General features: G+C 40.6%; 1 protein-coding gene across 2 annotated transcripts in view; it reads right to left on the reverse strand.

Annotated features, from left to right (window-relative positions):
- SLC9A9 (solute carrier family 9 member A9) overlaps positions 1-16,645 on the reverse strand; it is a 344,452-nt gene that overhangs the window by 101,880 nt on the left and 225,927 nt on the right. For both annotated transcript variants that reach the window (XM_065410670.1, XM_065410671.1), the window contains exon 12: positions 15,438-15,591. In XM_065410670.1, the coding sequence (XP_065266742.1) occupies positions 15,438-15,591 (154 nt within the window). The remainder of the gene's footprint in view (positions 1-15,437; positions 15,592-16,645) is intronic.

A 16,645-nucleotide genomic window follows, 5' to 3' on the forward strand; every position in this document is an offset into this window, starting at 1 on the left:
CATGCAGCAACCGGTATTACATCTTTAAGTGCATTGAAATCAATTACTTCCTTGCTGAGACAAGAGATAATTTTCCCATTTAAATCTCACAGCTGTACTGACTAGCAAATTATTGTTGGGCTGTTTCTTTTATGATAATTAACAATAAAAAGCCCATGTTATAGTGAAATTAGCTGTTTACTAAATGTTAAAAGCTCTTACTACAGCACAGAGACCCTGCTTCTAAGGAGTACACTATCAAATATATGTCTTAATGAACCTTTTTATAGACAACCAATTACAAAATAGTTGTATAGGCTTGGTACCAAAGAGTACCATAGCTTTTCTGCATTTCAGGGATTCACTATCACAGTCCTGAATTTTAAACGGAGGGTCACACATAAGCCCAGGTGTTCTCCTGGGCCACTAACACCTTTCTCCCATTTAAATAACTGACAGTAGCATCTTCATGGAGAAGGTGAGAGATTCTGGTCTTGAACAGCTAGCAACCATGTGTAGGACTGTGTGAAATAAATGTTCACAACAAACCCTGAAGTTGGGCAACTCTTCCCTGGTTTCAGGCTGCATTGAAAACACAACATTCAATGTGTCCATGACATTCATTTATTAAACCATTTGTTTAGGGTTAGAGCAAATCTCCCGTTCTTAAGGAAACATGGGCCAGAACTTTAGGTTGGGCAGCATTACTTGTTTCAGCTGCAGCTGTATTCAGTAATTAAGGGCAGCTGCCCTTTAATGCTTTGTTGCGGAGGCCAGGTTGATCAGTGAAGTGCTGCTAATCTATTGAGGCATGACATAAACTGGGGCATCTTCCCCCTGTAGATCCTTAGGGCCTGAATCTCCTCTCACATATCATCTTTTTACAGCAGTGTCACTCCACTGATTTTAACACTTACTCCTGATTTACCCTATTGGCAGTGAGAGAAGAAATGGGCCCTGTATCTGGAAGACCAGCTAAAGTTGTCTCCCAGACTACTCCGAACCATTCTGTTTACGTTACTCTGGTTTTATTTCTCCATTGTTCAGAGTGGGGCATTACCCCAGGTAACTCAGATGCAGCTTATGGCTTTTAGTTACTCATGTGAAAAGTATTGTTTTTCATGGTTTAAATATAGAACTAAACTTGGAGGTTTTTAATATGTGTTGTCCTAAGGTTACTCTGAACCCAAACACACAACTGATCAGAAAACCAAAATTTCCTGAAAAAAAATAGTGCTGGAACAATCCCTCTTTGAAAGTTCTGGACTGAAAATTTTCAGGTTTTCTGCAGGATTTTTCAAAATGAAACTAAATGAGCATTTTTATTTCATTTCAATACACTTCAAAATGAGATGTCAACATGGAAATTTTAATTTTGCTTCAATTTAAAATGTCATTTTGTTTTGCTTTTTGGAAACAAAAAAAAATCAGATTTTCTTACTTTTGGTTTCTGGGTTTTCTCACTCCCCCCCCCCCACCTTTTTATCTTCCCCTAATTTTTTCAGTGGAAAAGGTTAGAAAACAGTAAGTATGGGTGAAAGTTAGTTTTGCTATACTTCATATACTTGAAAAAAAAATCTTTTACCTGGGGGTGAGGGGGAAGTGGGTAAAGAGGCACAGAATTAAAAAAAAAGGAGGGGGGGGATAAAAATCAAAAGAAAAAAAGAAAAAATCTGATAAAGGAAAACTGACAATTTGGGGTTTCCAAATATAAAATAAAATACAATAAAATAAAACATTTTAAGTCAAAATGCACAGAAATTTCTGATTTGGTTTGAAATATCAACTTGAAATGAAGTTTTTATTTCATGTTTTTTGGTTGGAAAATTTGTCAAAAAATTTCCTGCAGAAAACTGTGTTTTCAACCAAACAACGTCTTTTCAATTTGAAAAAATTCAGTTTTACACAAAAGTCAGGGGGAGAGGGATAAAAATGAATATATTTGGAAACCAAATATAATGAGATGATACAAAATTACTCAAGATAATTAAGTCCAAAGTTGACTGTGAAGAGTTAACAAAGGGATCTCACAAAACTGGGTGACTGGGCCACAAAATGGCAGATGAAATTCAATGTTGATTAATGCAAAGTAACGCACATTGGAAAACATAATCCCAACTATACATACAAAATGAAGGAGTCTAAATTAACTGTTACCAGTTGAGAAAGAGATCTTGGAGTCATCATAGATAATTTTCTGAAAGCCTCTGCTCAGTGTGCAGTGGTAGTCAAAGAAACTAATAGAATATTTGGACCAATTAGGAAAGGGATAGATAAGAAGACAGAAAATATCATAATGTCACTCTATACATTCCCGGTATGCCCACACCATGAATACTGTGTGCAGTTCTGCTTGTCCCAAAGATAATTAGAATTGGACAAAGGACAGAGAAGGGCAACAAAAATAATTAGGGGTATGGGACAACTTCCATCCGAGGAGAGATTAAAAAGACTGGAACTGTTAGGCTTGGAAAAGAGAGGCCTAAGGGGGAATATGATAGAGGTCTATAAAATAATGACTGGTGTGGAGAAAGGTAATAAGGAAGTGTTAGTTACCCCTTCACATAACACAAGAACGAGGAGTCACCAGATGAAATTAATAGGGAGCAGATTTAAAACAAACATAAGGAAGTACGAACTTCTTCACCCAGTGCACAGTCAGCCTGTGGAACTCGTTGCCAGGGGATGTTTTGAAGGCCAAAAATATAACTGGGTTCAAAAAAAGGATTAGATCATGGAGGATAGATTTATCAATGGCTGTTAGCCAAGATGGTCAGGGATGCAACCCCAGGCTCTGGGTGTCCCTAGGCCTCTAACTGCTAGAAGCTGGGACTGGATGACAGGGGATGGATCACTCAATAAATGGCCCTGTTCTATTCATTCCATCTGAAGCATCTGGCACTGGCCACTGTAGAAGTCAGGATACTGGGCTAGATGAGCAAAGGAAGATATATGAAGCTAAACTACCCAATCACCATGATTAACATGATCATAAATCAGCTCTTTAAACAAGACATTTACCTGAGCCTTTTCAGAAATTAATTTGTAAAATAGCAAATAGTACTGGATGAATAGATGTGACAAGTGAACCTCACAAAGGATGGTTTGGATCAGTATCCACAAGTGTGGGGGTGAAATCCTGGCCCTATTGAAGTCATTGGGAATTTTCTCACTGTCTTCATTAGGCCCAGGATTTCATCCCAGCTGTTTATCTGAAACTTGTTAAGACTCAAAGTTCCATGTTCCTTCCACCCTTAAATAGGTCCTGATTCAGCAAGATATTTAGGCATGTGTTTAACTTCAAGCATGAGTTTTCACACTGATTTCAATAGGACTACTTAGGATGTTAAAATTAGACAAAGTTAGAGGTTCAGCTTACTTTGAGTGGCTTGCCAAATTCTGGTGTAAAATAACAATGCATCAGTTAGTTCTAAAGAATTCTCATCTGATAGTTTAGAAATAGTCTAGAGATATTAGACAGTTTGATTCCTTTGTTGTTGTTTGGGAAATTTCAGTACATTGGGTGATGATGACAAGCCAACAGTTGGGTTAAACCTGGGGATATTTTGGTTGGAGGAGTCTCAGTATGAATGCATGCTTACTCATACTAAACCTATCACTGAAATTTTGATATAGTATTTTAAATGTTGATAACATAAAGGAATCATTTCATTAATGCAAACCCTGATACTGATGCTTGATTATACTATTCCACGCTATATGTTGGCTTGAAATTCTCTTGAAATAGCTATAGACAAATCTGGGTTTCTGTGATAAATCACAGTCATTATATGATTAATTCACAATAAGCTGAAATGTATGAATCTGTCTGAAATGCTATTTAACTCTTCCTATCTCTTGTACCAAAAATTCTAGAATAAAAATGTAATTCTTATTTCCTACTTTCTTCACCCTTTGGGGTGACCACTTGGTGCTTATCAGGGACTCCTACAGCACAAATGGTTTTGAAGTTTGTTTAGCATCATTCAAGCAAACTGATAGGGTGAATAAGTCTGGTAGAGCTTTCTTAAATCCTTTATCTTACTGGGAAAGTACTGAGATAGGCATTGCAGTAAGTCACTAAGATTCATTACTTGCACTATTTCTCATTTTCAGATAGAAATGAGTGGAAATGATCCAATTTCTCTTTTTATAATAATGTCCAATACATTTAGTGTCCAATTTCACTCTGCCTCTTGATTTATAGCATTTCCAGATGAATGGCTCTCCAGCCACTGTTATAAAAGCTACTATTATATATATTATAAAGGTATATTATATATACCTTTCTGGTGTGCAGAGTAGTGTCCATGGGAAGAACTTTCATATGACCTTCTTGATGTATATGATTGATCAGAACCTCAGGTGTAGAATGAGCTATACTCAGTGCACCTAGAGAGGGACAATAACATAGGTGGCTTTTTGCCATGTCCTCCCTCCTCTAGTGGGGCCAGCCAAGGTGTCAGGAGTGGGTGGATAGGCTGGGTCTGCTGAACTCTTCCCCTTCTATCACACATTGAATTCTGTGCTGCAGTGGTGGTGGGGTCACCCAAAGCATTGGTCTTGGAATTGACACCCTTTGTGATTCATGGAACAGTTCCTCCTCTGAACTATTGTTTCAGGCTCTCAGCAGATGTTTTCATGTCAGTTACACTTGGGTCATGTTTTCAAGGGGTTCTTCACAATTGTGAGAGCAAGAAACTTTTTTTGTTTTAATGCCAGCTCAGATTCTGATGTAATTACATAATTCTGCAAGCTCCTATAGTGCCTATGGCTTAACCTCTCCCCAAGAGAGTCTAAAGTGCCAGAAGCCAGGCTTTCCTCAGTCTCCAACATCTAATGTTTTGTTAGCATCAAGACATCCCAGGTGTAATTGTACATGAGGCTAGGAGCAACACCATGGTTTAGTTGTGTGCAGGGGCAGACAGCTGGCTAGGCTAGTACTTACACCTTTCTACAAATAACTGCTATAGTAACGATTAGACACATTATGTTTAATTATAGGCTTTGGTGGATTTCAGTGGCATTCAGCTGGGGATTTAAAAGACTTCCCAGCCGAAGACAGTTTGATCTCTGTTGAAATTGTGTCTAGGCTACAGGGAACTCAATGAGCAAAAGTAGCTTGGCTGAAATTGGATTCCCAGTGGGAGACTTTATTGTAAAATGATGTAAGGAACCTACTGCACTATTGCTAAGAAGAATAAAAAAGTCTGTGAAAACAAATAAAGAACTTTGCTCATCAGAGCTTTAAATCATCAGTGTTATTTATGTTATTGTGAGGGAATATCTTCTCTGCTGATTACAAGCATTCTAATAAAAAAGCAAAATAATAAACATAATAGCATGAAGTGCACAGAAATATAGAACATCGTAAAGATCCAGATGTACTAGAAAACATGCATCCTTTAACCTAAACTATGTGGCTCTGTGTTATGGTTACTAGGAAATTACAGCTGAACACAGTTAAGATGACATTTCCTTTTGCAATAGTGAATCAATGGACCCTTCATTTTCACTGAATTGTTTTCTAGCCCGCAAGAGAAAATATGACACAAGTGATTACAGGTATAGGACAGCAGAGGCCAGGAAAAAACATTTAAGTAAACCTCCTTTTCCAAAATGACCATCCTTCATCTTGACAAATAGTGAAAGGAAAATGTGCTTATATAAGCAAAACAATTAAGCAGGTTCATCACAGTTCATAGCTACTGTATCATGGATAAATTTGAGGTTGTAATGCATGCTGATGTTGGATCTTATTTTGACTTTTGCCAAAGACAAGCTGTGTTTTGTCTTGCATGGAGCAGGGGAGGAGAAAAGGGTACACCACAGTTCTGGTATGTGACACTTCCCTGTGCTTCTGTGGGACTGCGGATGGCAGGAGTGGATGCTGAGTGTTCAGGGAACTGAAACAGCCTTCCACTTGGCCCAGGGAGCTGAGGAGCAACAAAGACCCGCCTCATTTCTTCCCTCTTCCCTACACCCACCTTAAATACATGACCACAGCCCAGTGGTTCCATCTTGGACTGTAGATGGGCCCAATCCTTTTAGCCAGAGCAGTGGGTGCCCCTTCCAACAGTACACCAGTAGCAGCCATCGCCACTCCTGCAGACCTGTGCTTCTCTCTCTGCCCTAGCTTTCAGCACACCAACAGTTAGCCACACAGCCTGTCCTACTAGTCAGGCTACTGATTTTCTCTCCACACATCATCCCTGTCCTTTGCCAGCATATGAGCATACAGCATAAGATCCCCATGAACAGATTAACTTTTTATGTCATCCACAAATGTTATTAGGACACTTCCACTTTTTGTGCCCAGGTCATTAATAAAAATGTTAAATAAGATTGGTCCCAAGACTGATCCCTGAGGAACTCTACTAGTAACCTCCCTCCAAGCTGACATTTCACCTTTCAGTATGACCCATTGTAGTCTCCCCTTTAACCAATTCCATATCTACCTTTCAATTCTCATATTAATCTCAATCCTCTCCAATTTAACTAATAATTTCCCATGCAGAACTGTATCAAATGTCTTACTGAAATCCAGGTAGATTAGCTCTACTGCAATTCCTTTGTCTAAAAAATCTGTTGTCTTCTCAATGAAAGAAATCAGGTTGATCTGGCACAATCTACCTTTTGTAAAACCATTTTGTATTTTATCCCAATTACCATTTACCTCTATGTTCTTAACTACTTTCTCTTTCAAAATTTGTTTTAAGGCCTTGCATACAATTGAGGTCAAACTAACAGGCCTGTAGTTTCCTGGATCATTTCTCCCCCTTTCTTAAAAATTAGTACTATTTTAGCAATCCTCCAGTCATAGGGCATGACCCCCCGAGTTTACAGACTCATTACTTGATTTCAGTGGTCTTACACTGCGAATGAATCTAAAATCAATATGTCATCTGTCACAGATTTGTTCTTTCCTCCATTGGCTGAGATTGGGCATTACATCTATTATTGAAGCTGAGACTCCTGAACGAGTGGATTCCCTGGAGTAACATCTCAATGACCACTCTCGATATTCATGTCCCAGTCTGAGCAATTATTTTTGTTTACTTTGAAGTATTTCTCATCAAAGAGACCTTATCTAATATATACAGATGGGGGAATGACCACAAAGACATTGTTAAAAGTTAGTATTTCATAATGCTTCGTGTTTCTTTGAATAGAGACTGTAGAACACTGAATAAATGCTTCTGAGTCATTGAAGAATTGCTGCAAAAAGCTACACAATATGTCTAGAAGTCCTTTGACAAATATTTGCACAAGGGGCAAAGATAAACAAACAAGATCTAATACCTATCACAACAATATTTTTATACAACATGTTTTATTAATAGCTTTGTATTTCTGCTGTGCCTGTCAGGAGAATCATTTATCCCCAAATCACTGATTAGAGATTTACTATAAAATGTAGTTTGCTGTTTTAATCTGAGTAAGGGGGAATGAGGGGGAAACATGCATCCAAAAGCATTAGCAGGTAATACCCAACATCTCTGAAGACACATTTATTGAATGCTTCAATTTGTCTGTGAACTCATGCTTAAATGGCCATATTCTTTGTTTTGCTTTTGAAATATCGTGGTATCTCTCTCACACATGGATACAGGTTCACCCATTATCAGCCAAGACCAGCACACCACAAGCCTATCACAATGGGAAGAAATGGCCATTTTTTTCTTGTTATACCATGCAGATAAAACCAAGGACAAAGTAATGTTTAGGTATCTGATGCAATCAATTCTGTTCACAGGAAGCCAGTTAGTAACTAAGGGGAGGGATAGCTCAGTGGTTTGAGCATTGGCCTGCTTAAACCCGGGGTTGTGAATTCAATCCTTGAGGGGGCCACTTAGGGATCTGGGGAAAAATCAGTACTTGGTCCTGCTAGTGAAGGCAGGTGGCTGGACTCCATGACCTTTCAGGGTCCCTTCCAGCTCTATGAGATAAATAAATATGGAGATATACCTAACTAAGTAAATTATAATACATTTAAGTATGTAGGCCTAAAGTGCCTAGAGATTTTGGGTGCCCAATTTGAGAAACCTTAATGAGGCCTGCTTCAGAAGGTGCTCATCTCTTTCTGAAAATAAGACCATCTTAAGATGACTCCTTTGGGCACCCAGGAATCTAAAATAACTGGTCACTTTTGAAAATTTAGGCCACATTCTTTTAAAACTAAGATTAAAAATAATTCAGCCTGTTTTTTCTCCCCGAGAACTCTTTAACACACATTTTTGTAAGTCACTCTGTGTGTGTTGGTGAAACATGAGGTAATTGCAATACTTTATCCATAAACTGAACACTGATGTTCATAAGACGGAATATTGCAATGTAGTGTAACATAAGGAAGAATTACATTTCTAAACTCTTTTAGTCTTGCCTTTAGGAACAATTGCCTCCATGATGATCACATTGATTGGTGTGGTTTCTTTTTAAAATTGTATTTTAGGGCGTGGAAATGTTTAAATGATCAGAACAGATTCTGTGATTGAAAGACATGATTTCCCAAGCACTGAGCATCTTGGTTAGACCAAAAATCAGCCTTTATGTAAGAAGGCACAAGTCTTTCAATGGAGTTGCACTTGCTCACTTAAGGTTTGAATTTGACTGAAAGTTCTGGACCTTGATAATGCTGGAGGGGGCTCCTAGGACGCATGTGAGCCTCTTGTTAACAGAGTTGGCCTTTGGTCCTTGTAGGCTAGTGTGTACCTGAGTATTCCCTCACCCCTCCCCACATCCACATTTTGCTCAACCATCTGCTACTATCCAAGGTTCCCAGCCAACTCTCCACACTAGCCAAGGGACAATTTCTTCCCACCAGACGAGCCAGTGAGTCCTAAGGGGGTACAACATATAGCACTGGTTGCTTTGGAGATGGAAAGGGGGTGGTGAGGAGAATATGGAACTGACACATTTTGGGGGCGAAGGAAGTATATGGAATTTTTTTGCAGAAATTTTTATCACCTGGCTGACATTTTGTTGACTGAAGTGGAACATTTGAGGGAGCCCACATTGGTGACACACAGATTGTTTTGACATAGATCAGACTATATATTTTGGCAATTTGGTGAACAAATTGGAGAGCTGGGAAGGCACATGTAGTTGTAGAAGAGAAGAAAATTATTTTGTAAGACTGTCATCTGTGGAGGTGGGTCTTCTTCTTTACTCCAAAGAAGGGAGTGACAGGCTATATTTACAGAAGACTGAACTCTAGTAAAACAAATATGATCAAAGTTCCCTACCTAGGGAGAGGTGGATGACTTGCTAGATATCATTGAAACAGATTGCCTTTTACAGAGATTATTATTTATATAGCACCAATAGTTTGCATGGCACTGTCAGATATACAAGAAGTCAAGGTCATTGCCCTGACAATTTTACAATGTAAATTAGACAGATAACCCAATAAAGAACCCAATAACCCAATAAATAATTACAACACACCATGGTGTGCAGGGGAGGGAAGAGATTAGAGCATACAATGGGAAGGGAGGACAGCTTTTGGAAATACATTATTTGTACAGTAAACAAACTGTTTTTGATAGATGTGAAACAAAATATTTTTGCTTATTTTTAATATCATCAGGTAACAGATTACCATTGTTTACCTGCACAGGTTAGTTTCTCTGCAACATGTCTAAACTCAAGCACAACCTCTCTGTGACCTGGCTAGACTCAATCAGCCTGGGATAGGAAAGAGCTGAATCCCCTGAGCCACTGACTGGAGCAATGCTGCTAAGCTACTGGCCTGTCCCACTTGGCTATATGTGCACAGAGGAACATTTACATGGATAAGGATAAGATCCAATTCATCCAACTAACCTCAGTGATCATAGCTTGAACTCCCCAGGGGGGTAACTATTTAATCATTTATAGATAAGCCAGTTAAAGTTCAATAAATGTGAAATTGATTCAAAATATTCATCAGGCAGAGAAATCAGGGACATAAAAACCACATTTTTCTTTAAATATAAAATTCCTACATAATTCTCTCTCTTTAGCTGTGAAGTTGATGCAGTCAAGAAATTCAATGGGAATTGTGCACCTAACTCCTTTAAGCTCCTCTGAAAATCCTAGCCTTAGTTACTAGACTAAATTATTTTATTAAATCAATCAATTTAGAAACACAGGCCCAGATCCTCAAAAGTACTTAGGTACCTAATTCCCATTGAAATCAGGGGTCCTGGGCAGAAGCTATCTTTTCCTGGACAGTTACTATCCAACTTCAGTGGTTCCGATGTTTCATTAAGGAAAGGACAGGAGGTGAAAGAGCTAATGAGGGTGGGATGAGCAGGAAGATACTCACACTTAGTAGATTTTAGCTAATCATGTTAGTATCAGCCACTAACTTAGGATCCTGAAGACCTTTACTCTCATGGGTGGTCTTGACTGATGAGATCAGAACCACTGAAGTTAATGGGACTGCTTATGTCGGTAAGGGCACATGAGAAGCTGCCCTTCGAATTTCCAAGAAACTAGATGAGGGCAGGTATCTAGGGTTCTAAACTTGTCCTGGGAAATAGATGTGTAACCATTATATTTTTTTTCCTCCCGATCTTAAGCAATGTTTCACTTCACAGGATTGAATCAGGATATTCCTCATCAGCCCCAGTTTTTGCTGCCACTTGCTTTAATTTGAGGTAGGGTTATGTAACAACTTTTTTGCTGAGTAAAAATGAAACAGTAGCAAGTCTGCTAAGGATGCCAGACACCTGAGGTGTATATCTAAATTGCAATGAACTTGGCTGACATTGTAGGAGATGAGAGATTTAAAAAAAAAAAAATCAAAGTATCAAGGAAATACAAAGCTCACATACTATATATGGATGCCAGCATTTTATGTTTATACAGTAGATTTGTATGCTAGTCCTGATTTTGTCTGCAAGCTTTTTATCTATGCCTCTTTATTAAGGCTCCCATTTAGTTATCTTCAGCTGGTATTTTACAGCAACAGTCTGACATGAAGGTTTGTTAATCAGACATTACTCTGTAAACAAGCAAAGCATACACTATATATAGAATAAATGATAAGCAACTGTGAATTACAAGACGATAATGCCACTAAGGTTTTATTTGGTGACATTATAAGTTATAAGCAACAAAGAGTCCTGTGGCACCTTATAGACTAACAGACGTATTGGAGCATAAGCTTTCATGGGTGAATACCCACTTCGTCAGACACACTTTGTGGGTATTCACCCACGAAAGCTTATGCTCCAATACATCTGTTAGTCTATAAGGTGCCACAGGACTCTTTGTTGCTTTTTACAGATCCCGACTAACACGGCTACCCCTCTGATACTTGACATTATAAGTTATGGCAGAGAGTCCTGAATGGATTATGAAATAACCGGAACTCAGAAATGGCATTAGAACCTCGTTAAAAGTTGCTTTGCAAAACACCAAATATATCTCTATATAATGGATATTACATTGTATTAAAAAAATTAAACAGACTTTCCCCCACTTTCCTTTTCACCTCTTTTCTCTCACTTACCCACCCATCCCTCTCATAGCTATCCACCAACATGAATTCATTTAAAAACTCACACAATAAAGGAGCAAACTCATTAAGTAACAAATCATTGGCTGAATGCTGCACAAATAAAGAGGCTGGAGGAAATGCATAAAGAATTTCTGGTAACTTTTGCAATTCACATGGTAACCTCCACTCATGAATTACAGTAGTTGGCAGAGCAGGGCTTAAGGTGGATAAAGCTTGGTTACTGTAGCAGTGCCTTCTCCTGGTCCCTCCACAAACTCAGTCGGAGACTGCTCCAAAGTACATGCACCAGTGCTCTTTTATTGTTCATGCCTAACCCCACGACCTACTATTTACATATCTTACAGACCAACACCCTGAGAGACTGCTAGCTTCTCCTGCCAGCAGGGATCTAGCGCTCCTTGCTCCTCCCTTTCCTGTCTCTCCCCCCTTGGTTTCCTCCCAGTCAGCTTTATATAGCAGGCTGGGCACTCAGGTCCCCAGGTGCATCCCCTCAGGTGATTAGGATGTGGCCTCCCAGGCCAGTCCTAACTAATCCCCCTTTTAAGCGGAGCTGGGCTAACAGGGGCCTGGCTTGGATCTCCTAGCCAGCACCCTGTTACAGTTACCTATGAACTGGGACCCCCAGAATCAGTAGCTCCCCTTTGAAAATGTTGACCATAATATCTCACCTCTTGTTCTGCTACTGCTGCCAACCTATTTTCTAAGAGGGAGGCTGTAAGTAATCTGGACCCATCGCTGAACTTCTTAAATCTACTTCCAGGCCAGGAGTCCTTCTCATTTAGGATATGTCTACAATTCGAGGTGGGCTGTGATTCCCAGCTCGAGATGACACACTCAAGCTATCTTTCATCAAGCTAGCATGCTAAAAATAGAAGTAGTCACAGCAGTCTGAGCAGTGGGAGGGGCTAGCACCTTGAGTACATAGCCATCCGAGATGCTAGGCATGTACTTGTAGTGGCTAGTCCTTCCTGTCACAGCTACACTCTATTTTTAGCATGCTATGTCTCCTCAAGATGGAAATCACACCCCCAGCGCGAATTGTAGACATATCCTTGGTTAAGAATTATCTAAGTAGAAGCATGACCAACAGCATGTTCCTGACTAACAATAGAAAACTGTGATTGTTGTTTGGCCCTCTGGTGTCCAAAACTGTATTCATAACTACAACCAGAGGAAGATTACAGCCTTCTCTGTGTTCTTGATCTATACACAGACTATAAACAGGTTATTTCAGGTAGTTTATGTAACAACTCCCTCAAGATGAACAAAAATACCCTCCATTCATGAGTTCTCAGTTAAAACAAACAAACAAAAAAACAACCCAGCAGTTACAGGAACTGGCCTTTTGGGAGGGTGGGATCCAAGCATCCAGCCTACCTGTGACAGGCTCAGCTAAGTGTAGGCCTGGCTTGATTGTTAGTAATTAGACATGAGTGAGGCCTCCTGTCTTGGGAGACAGGATTATGGAGTTAAATGGATCAGGAGAATCAAAATGGAAATGGAAACAGAATGTCTGTGTTAATGAAGTTAGGTAAATCGGTCAGTAAGCTAAGAGACAGAATGTCTGTATTAGCTCAGGTCAGAGGGAACACCTTTACAATGGATGAGATATCAATGCACAAAATAAACCTGGAATGTAAAATGAGGTAAAGAGTAGGTTGAGCATGGAACATGTATGGACACAGCATTCTGTACAGCAGGGGTGGCCAACCTGAGCCTGAGAAGAAACCAGAATTTACCAATGTACATTGCCAAAGAGCCACAGTAATATGTCAGCAGCCCCACATCAGCTCCCACCCCCTCCCAGCGCTTCCCGATCCCTCCCCGCACCTCCCGATCAGCTGTTTCATGGTGTGCAGGAGGCTCTGGGGGGGAGGGAGAGGAGCGAGGGCATAGCAGGCTCAGGGTGTGTGTGGAAAGGGGTGGAGTGGGGGCAGGGCCTGTGGCAGAGCCAGGGGTTGAGCAGTGAGCACCCCGCAGCACATTGGAAAGTTGGCGCCTGTAGCTCCAGCCCCGGAGTCGGTGCCTATACAAGGAGCCGCTTATTAACTTCTGAAGAGCCGCATGTGGCTCTGGTTGGCCACCCGTGCACCAGTGGATAGTTAATTGCCCAAGTAGCTGGCTGACAGTTAATTAGGCAAGGAGTACCTGGGCCTAATACAGGCTGATGAGGGCTCAGTCAGGAAGCCCTAGAACAGAGGAAGCCACCTGAGGAGAGAGGATCCACCGGGGGGGGGAGGCTGGGTAGGAAGCTACTCCCAGTGGTGTCTTCCAGGGGAGCAGAGGTTCATGGAGAGCAGGAACAAGCCTAAAGAGAAAGTGCTCCCAGGCAAGGGACCAGAGCAGCTCAAGAGAATAAAGTGGGTGAGGGGCCTGGGGAGCTACTAGGGGATGATCACTGGCTCAGCGGAGAGTGAAGCACTGGTCGGGGAAGACTGGCATCCAGCAGAATGCCCAGCACCGGCCCAAGTTCCAGGCAGGAGGGGCGAGACATGAGACTGGTTAAGCCAGGAGTGGAGAGTTTCCAGTGCAGTAGGTAACTGAAGCTTTTTGTGTTGGTCTTTTCTGTTAAATAAATAATAGAAAGGCCTCCTTGGACTTATTTATACCCTGGGTGAGGGGAAGCTGAGGCAAAGGCTCACCTGCAGCATGGTGCTTGACTACAGGGGGCTTGCCAGGGCGACCTCCCTGCCCTTACACCAGCTCACCTTAGAATTAACCACAGAAGTGTTTGCTGGCATTTTATAGAAACGAGAAACAACAGGAATTGAAAGACAGTGGATATTAAACCTCCTTACACAGAGGCGGTCACCACTGAGCACTCTTCTTAAGAATAATTTAAAATTTTGCCTGTTCTGCCTCATGGCAGAATGTACTTGCATCTCCCATAGCACACAGATGTCTCTGTTTTTCCCTGTCCGAGCTTTGAGGAGCACGACAACCTCTGAGAAGGAATGCACTGTGCTTAGCAATCAGCTCATACGTAGTCTCCCTCAATTTTGATGCCAAGGAATCAAAGGTGACCAGAGGGAATAGTTAGAGGTATGTCATAATATGTACTGGGCTAAAGGCTGTCCTCAGCTACACCTGTGCAACCCCACTTAGTACTGTAGGGTTGCATGAGTGAAACTGAAGAGAGGATTTGGTCCATCACACTTAAGCCCTCCCACCTTTTGAAATGAGCTCCAAATAGAAATAGCAAATATGCTGTACCCATTATACAAAATGCTCATTAGCATTCAAAGTGCATATCACATTTCTGACTACATATCCCTTCTTTTGCAATTAGAAATTAAACAAAATTAAATAAATAAAATGATGATTTCCTTCTTCCTGATGTTGACATAAGAGTGTGTGTGTGTATGTGTGTGCACAGTTCCAAGAGATTCTGCCATTGTCCCCTGACAACCTGGGTGAGCACATTTCTTGCATACATTTTGCTATCTGCCCGTCTGTGTCACTAGCATGGCTATGTAATAGTTTCCAGGAAGGGGTTTTGATAAGCATTGAAGTTATGTTTGGCATTTTTGTGAACAAGTTTTTGATTAGGGCAGGAACTGTTTTTGTATCTATATCTTTTAATCTCATATAGTGCCAAGCACACTATGTCAGCATTTAATGATAATAGTGAGTTTAAAGAACAGTAGAGAAACACACCTTTAAGAATCAGAGATAGGCTTGAATTAGACATTTGGACCATCTCTCTCTCTCTCTTTCACCCCCCCCCCCCCCGCCATTCCCTGCTGGCTTGGACCCATCCCTATCAGATGGATCTGAAGGAGAACACTAGATCCATACCCTCTTGAAGTTTGGAGACTTTCAGAGCCAGATCCAAGTTTTGTGGCTTGTAACCATCTCTACTGAGAACAATGAGTACTGAAAAGTCCAGGGGTTGGCCATAGCCATCCTATTATTTTACAGTATTAAATAATTGTCAGATAACACTAACCTGATCTGAAGCCATGTGAGCATCGGCGTGGTGCCCCCACCAAAAACCCAGACTGTGAAAAACACAATAAGCAGTGTTGTGGTAAACATCATTTGTTTGGGTTGAGATTCTGTGTCCCGAATAGCCAGTGCAAACGCTATTGCACCACGTAAACCTGGCAGAGAAAAGAGACATGCATGGAAACTTAATATGCTTGGACATAAAACCATTTCACTCTCTTCAGCCCCAGTCCTATTCCTTGTGAAAAACCTAAACAAGTGGGCCTAAATATCAATGGGGGAGAAACAGAATGCTCATCTCCTCCCTGGCTGCTACAATAGCTTCCGCCATGCTGGTGTCTTCTGCCCAAATAAGGACATTTGGCCTGAAGATTCATGTTGCTACAGGGAATGAAATGTTGCTGCCTCCAGCAGTGGCGTTGGAATAATTTGTATAGTGGGGGTGCTGGAAGCCATTGAACAAAACTGTCAACCCTGTAGCTGATGGAAACCTCTTCAAACCAGGGGGTGCGGCAGCACCCCCAGCAGCCCTAATTCCAGCACCCTGGCCTCCCAGGACTCTGATGAACTTACTTGGGCTGGAGAATTTAGTCTGTGTTCATGTCTATAACACATCTATTTGTAAAGCAAATTTCTGCAAACATGTCAAAGCAACTAGTCCTCACTGAGGAATTAGATATAGGGAAATCTCAGTTCAAATTAAAAAATAAAAGGAAAAAAGGAGAAAAGAAAACCTGTTTGAGTTACCAGAGGGGAGCCCTCCCCCCATTTAAAATTTCTCAAGTGATAAAAACCATTTTTTGACCATGGCCTCATATTTCAAACAAATGAAAAAGCAGAAATTATGTATTAAAGTTGTAAACACTACAGACAAATAGTCAGACTGTGAACCTTTCAGTAACAGACACTGAATCATATTTAATTGATGTGATGGTGTTTAACTCACACACAATCAGCTTTGCAGATTTTTCACAATGAAACCATCCTGATATTTACAGACTAATCAGACATTTGTTTTATATCCATATAGTTCTTTATGTCAGGAATAATCTCCAACAGCCAGACTCTGACACCCTTATTCATGTTAAGTAGCACCGTAATCCTTTGTGTAGTCCCATTGATGGAATTAAGTAGTAGTTATCAGAATGTGGTCCATTAGGACATTTCTTGTTTGTGGCCAAGTGAAATATAATAATTTAAAAATCATTT

This window comes from Emys orbicularis, chromosome 9, assembly GCF_028017835.1.
Source record: "Emys orbicularis isolate rEmyOrb1 chromosome 9, rEmyOrb1.hap1, whole genome shotgun sequence".
Taxonomy (NCBI): domain Eukaryota; kingdom Metazoa; phylum Chordata; order Testudines; family Emydidae; genus Emys; species Emys orbicularis.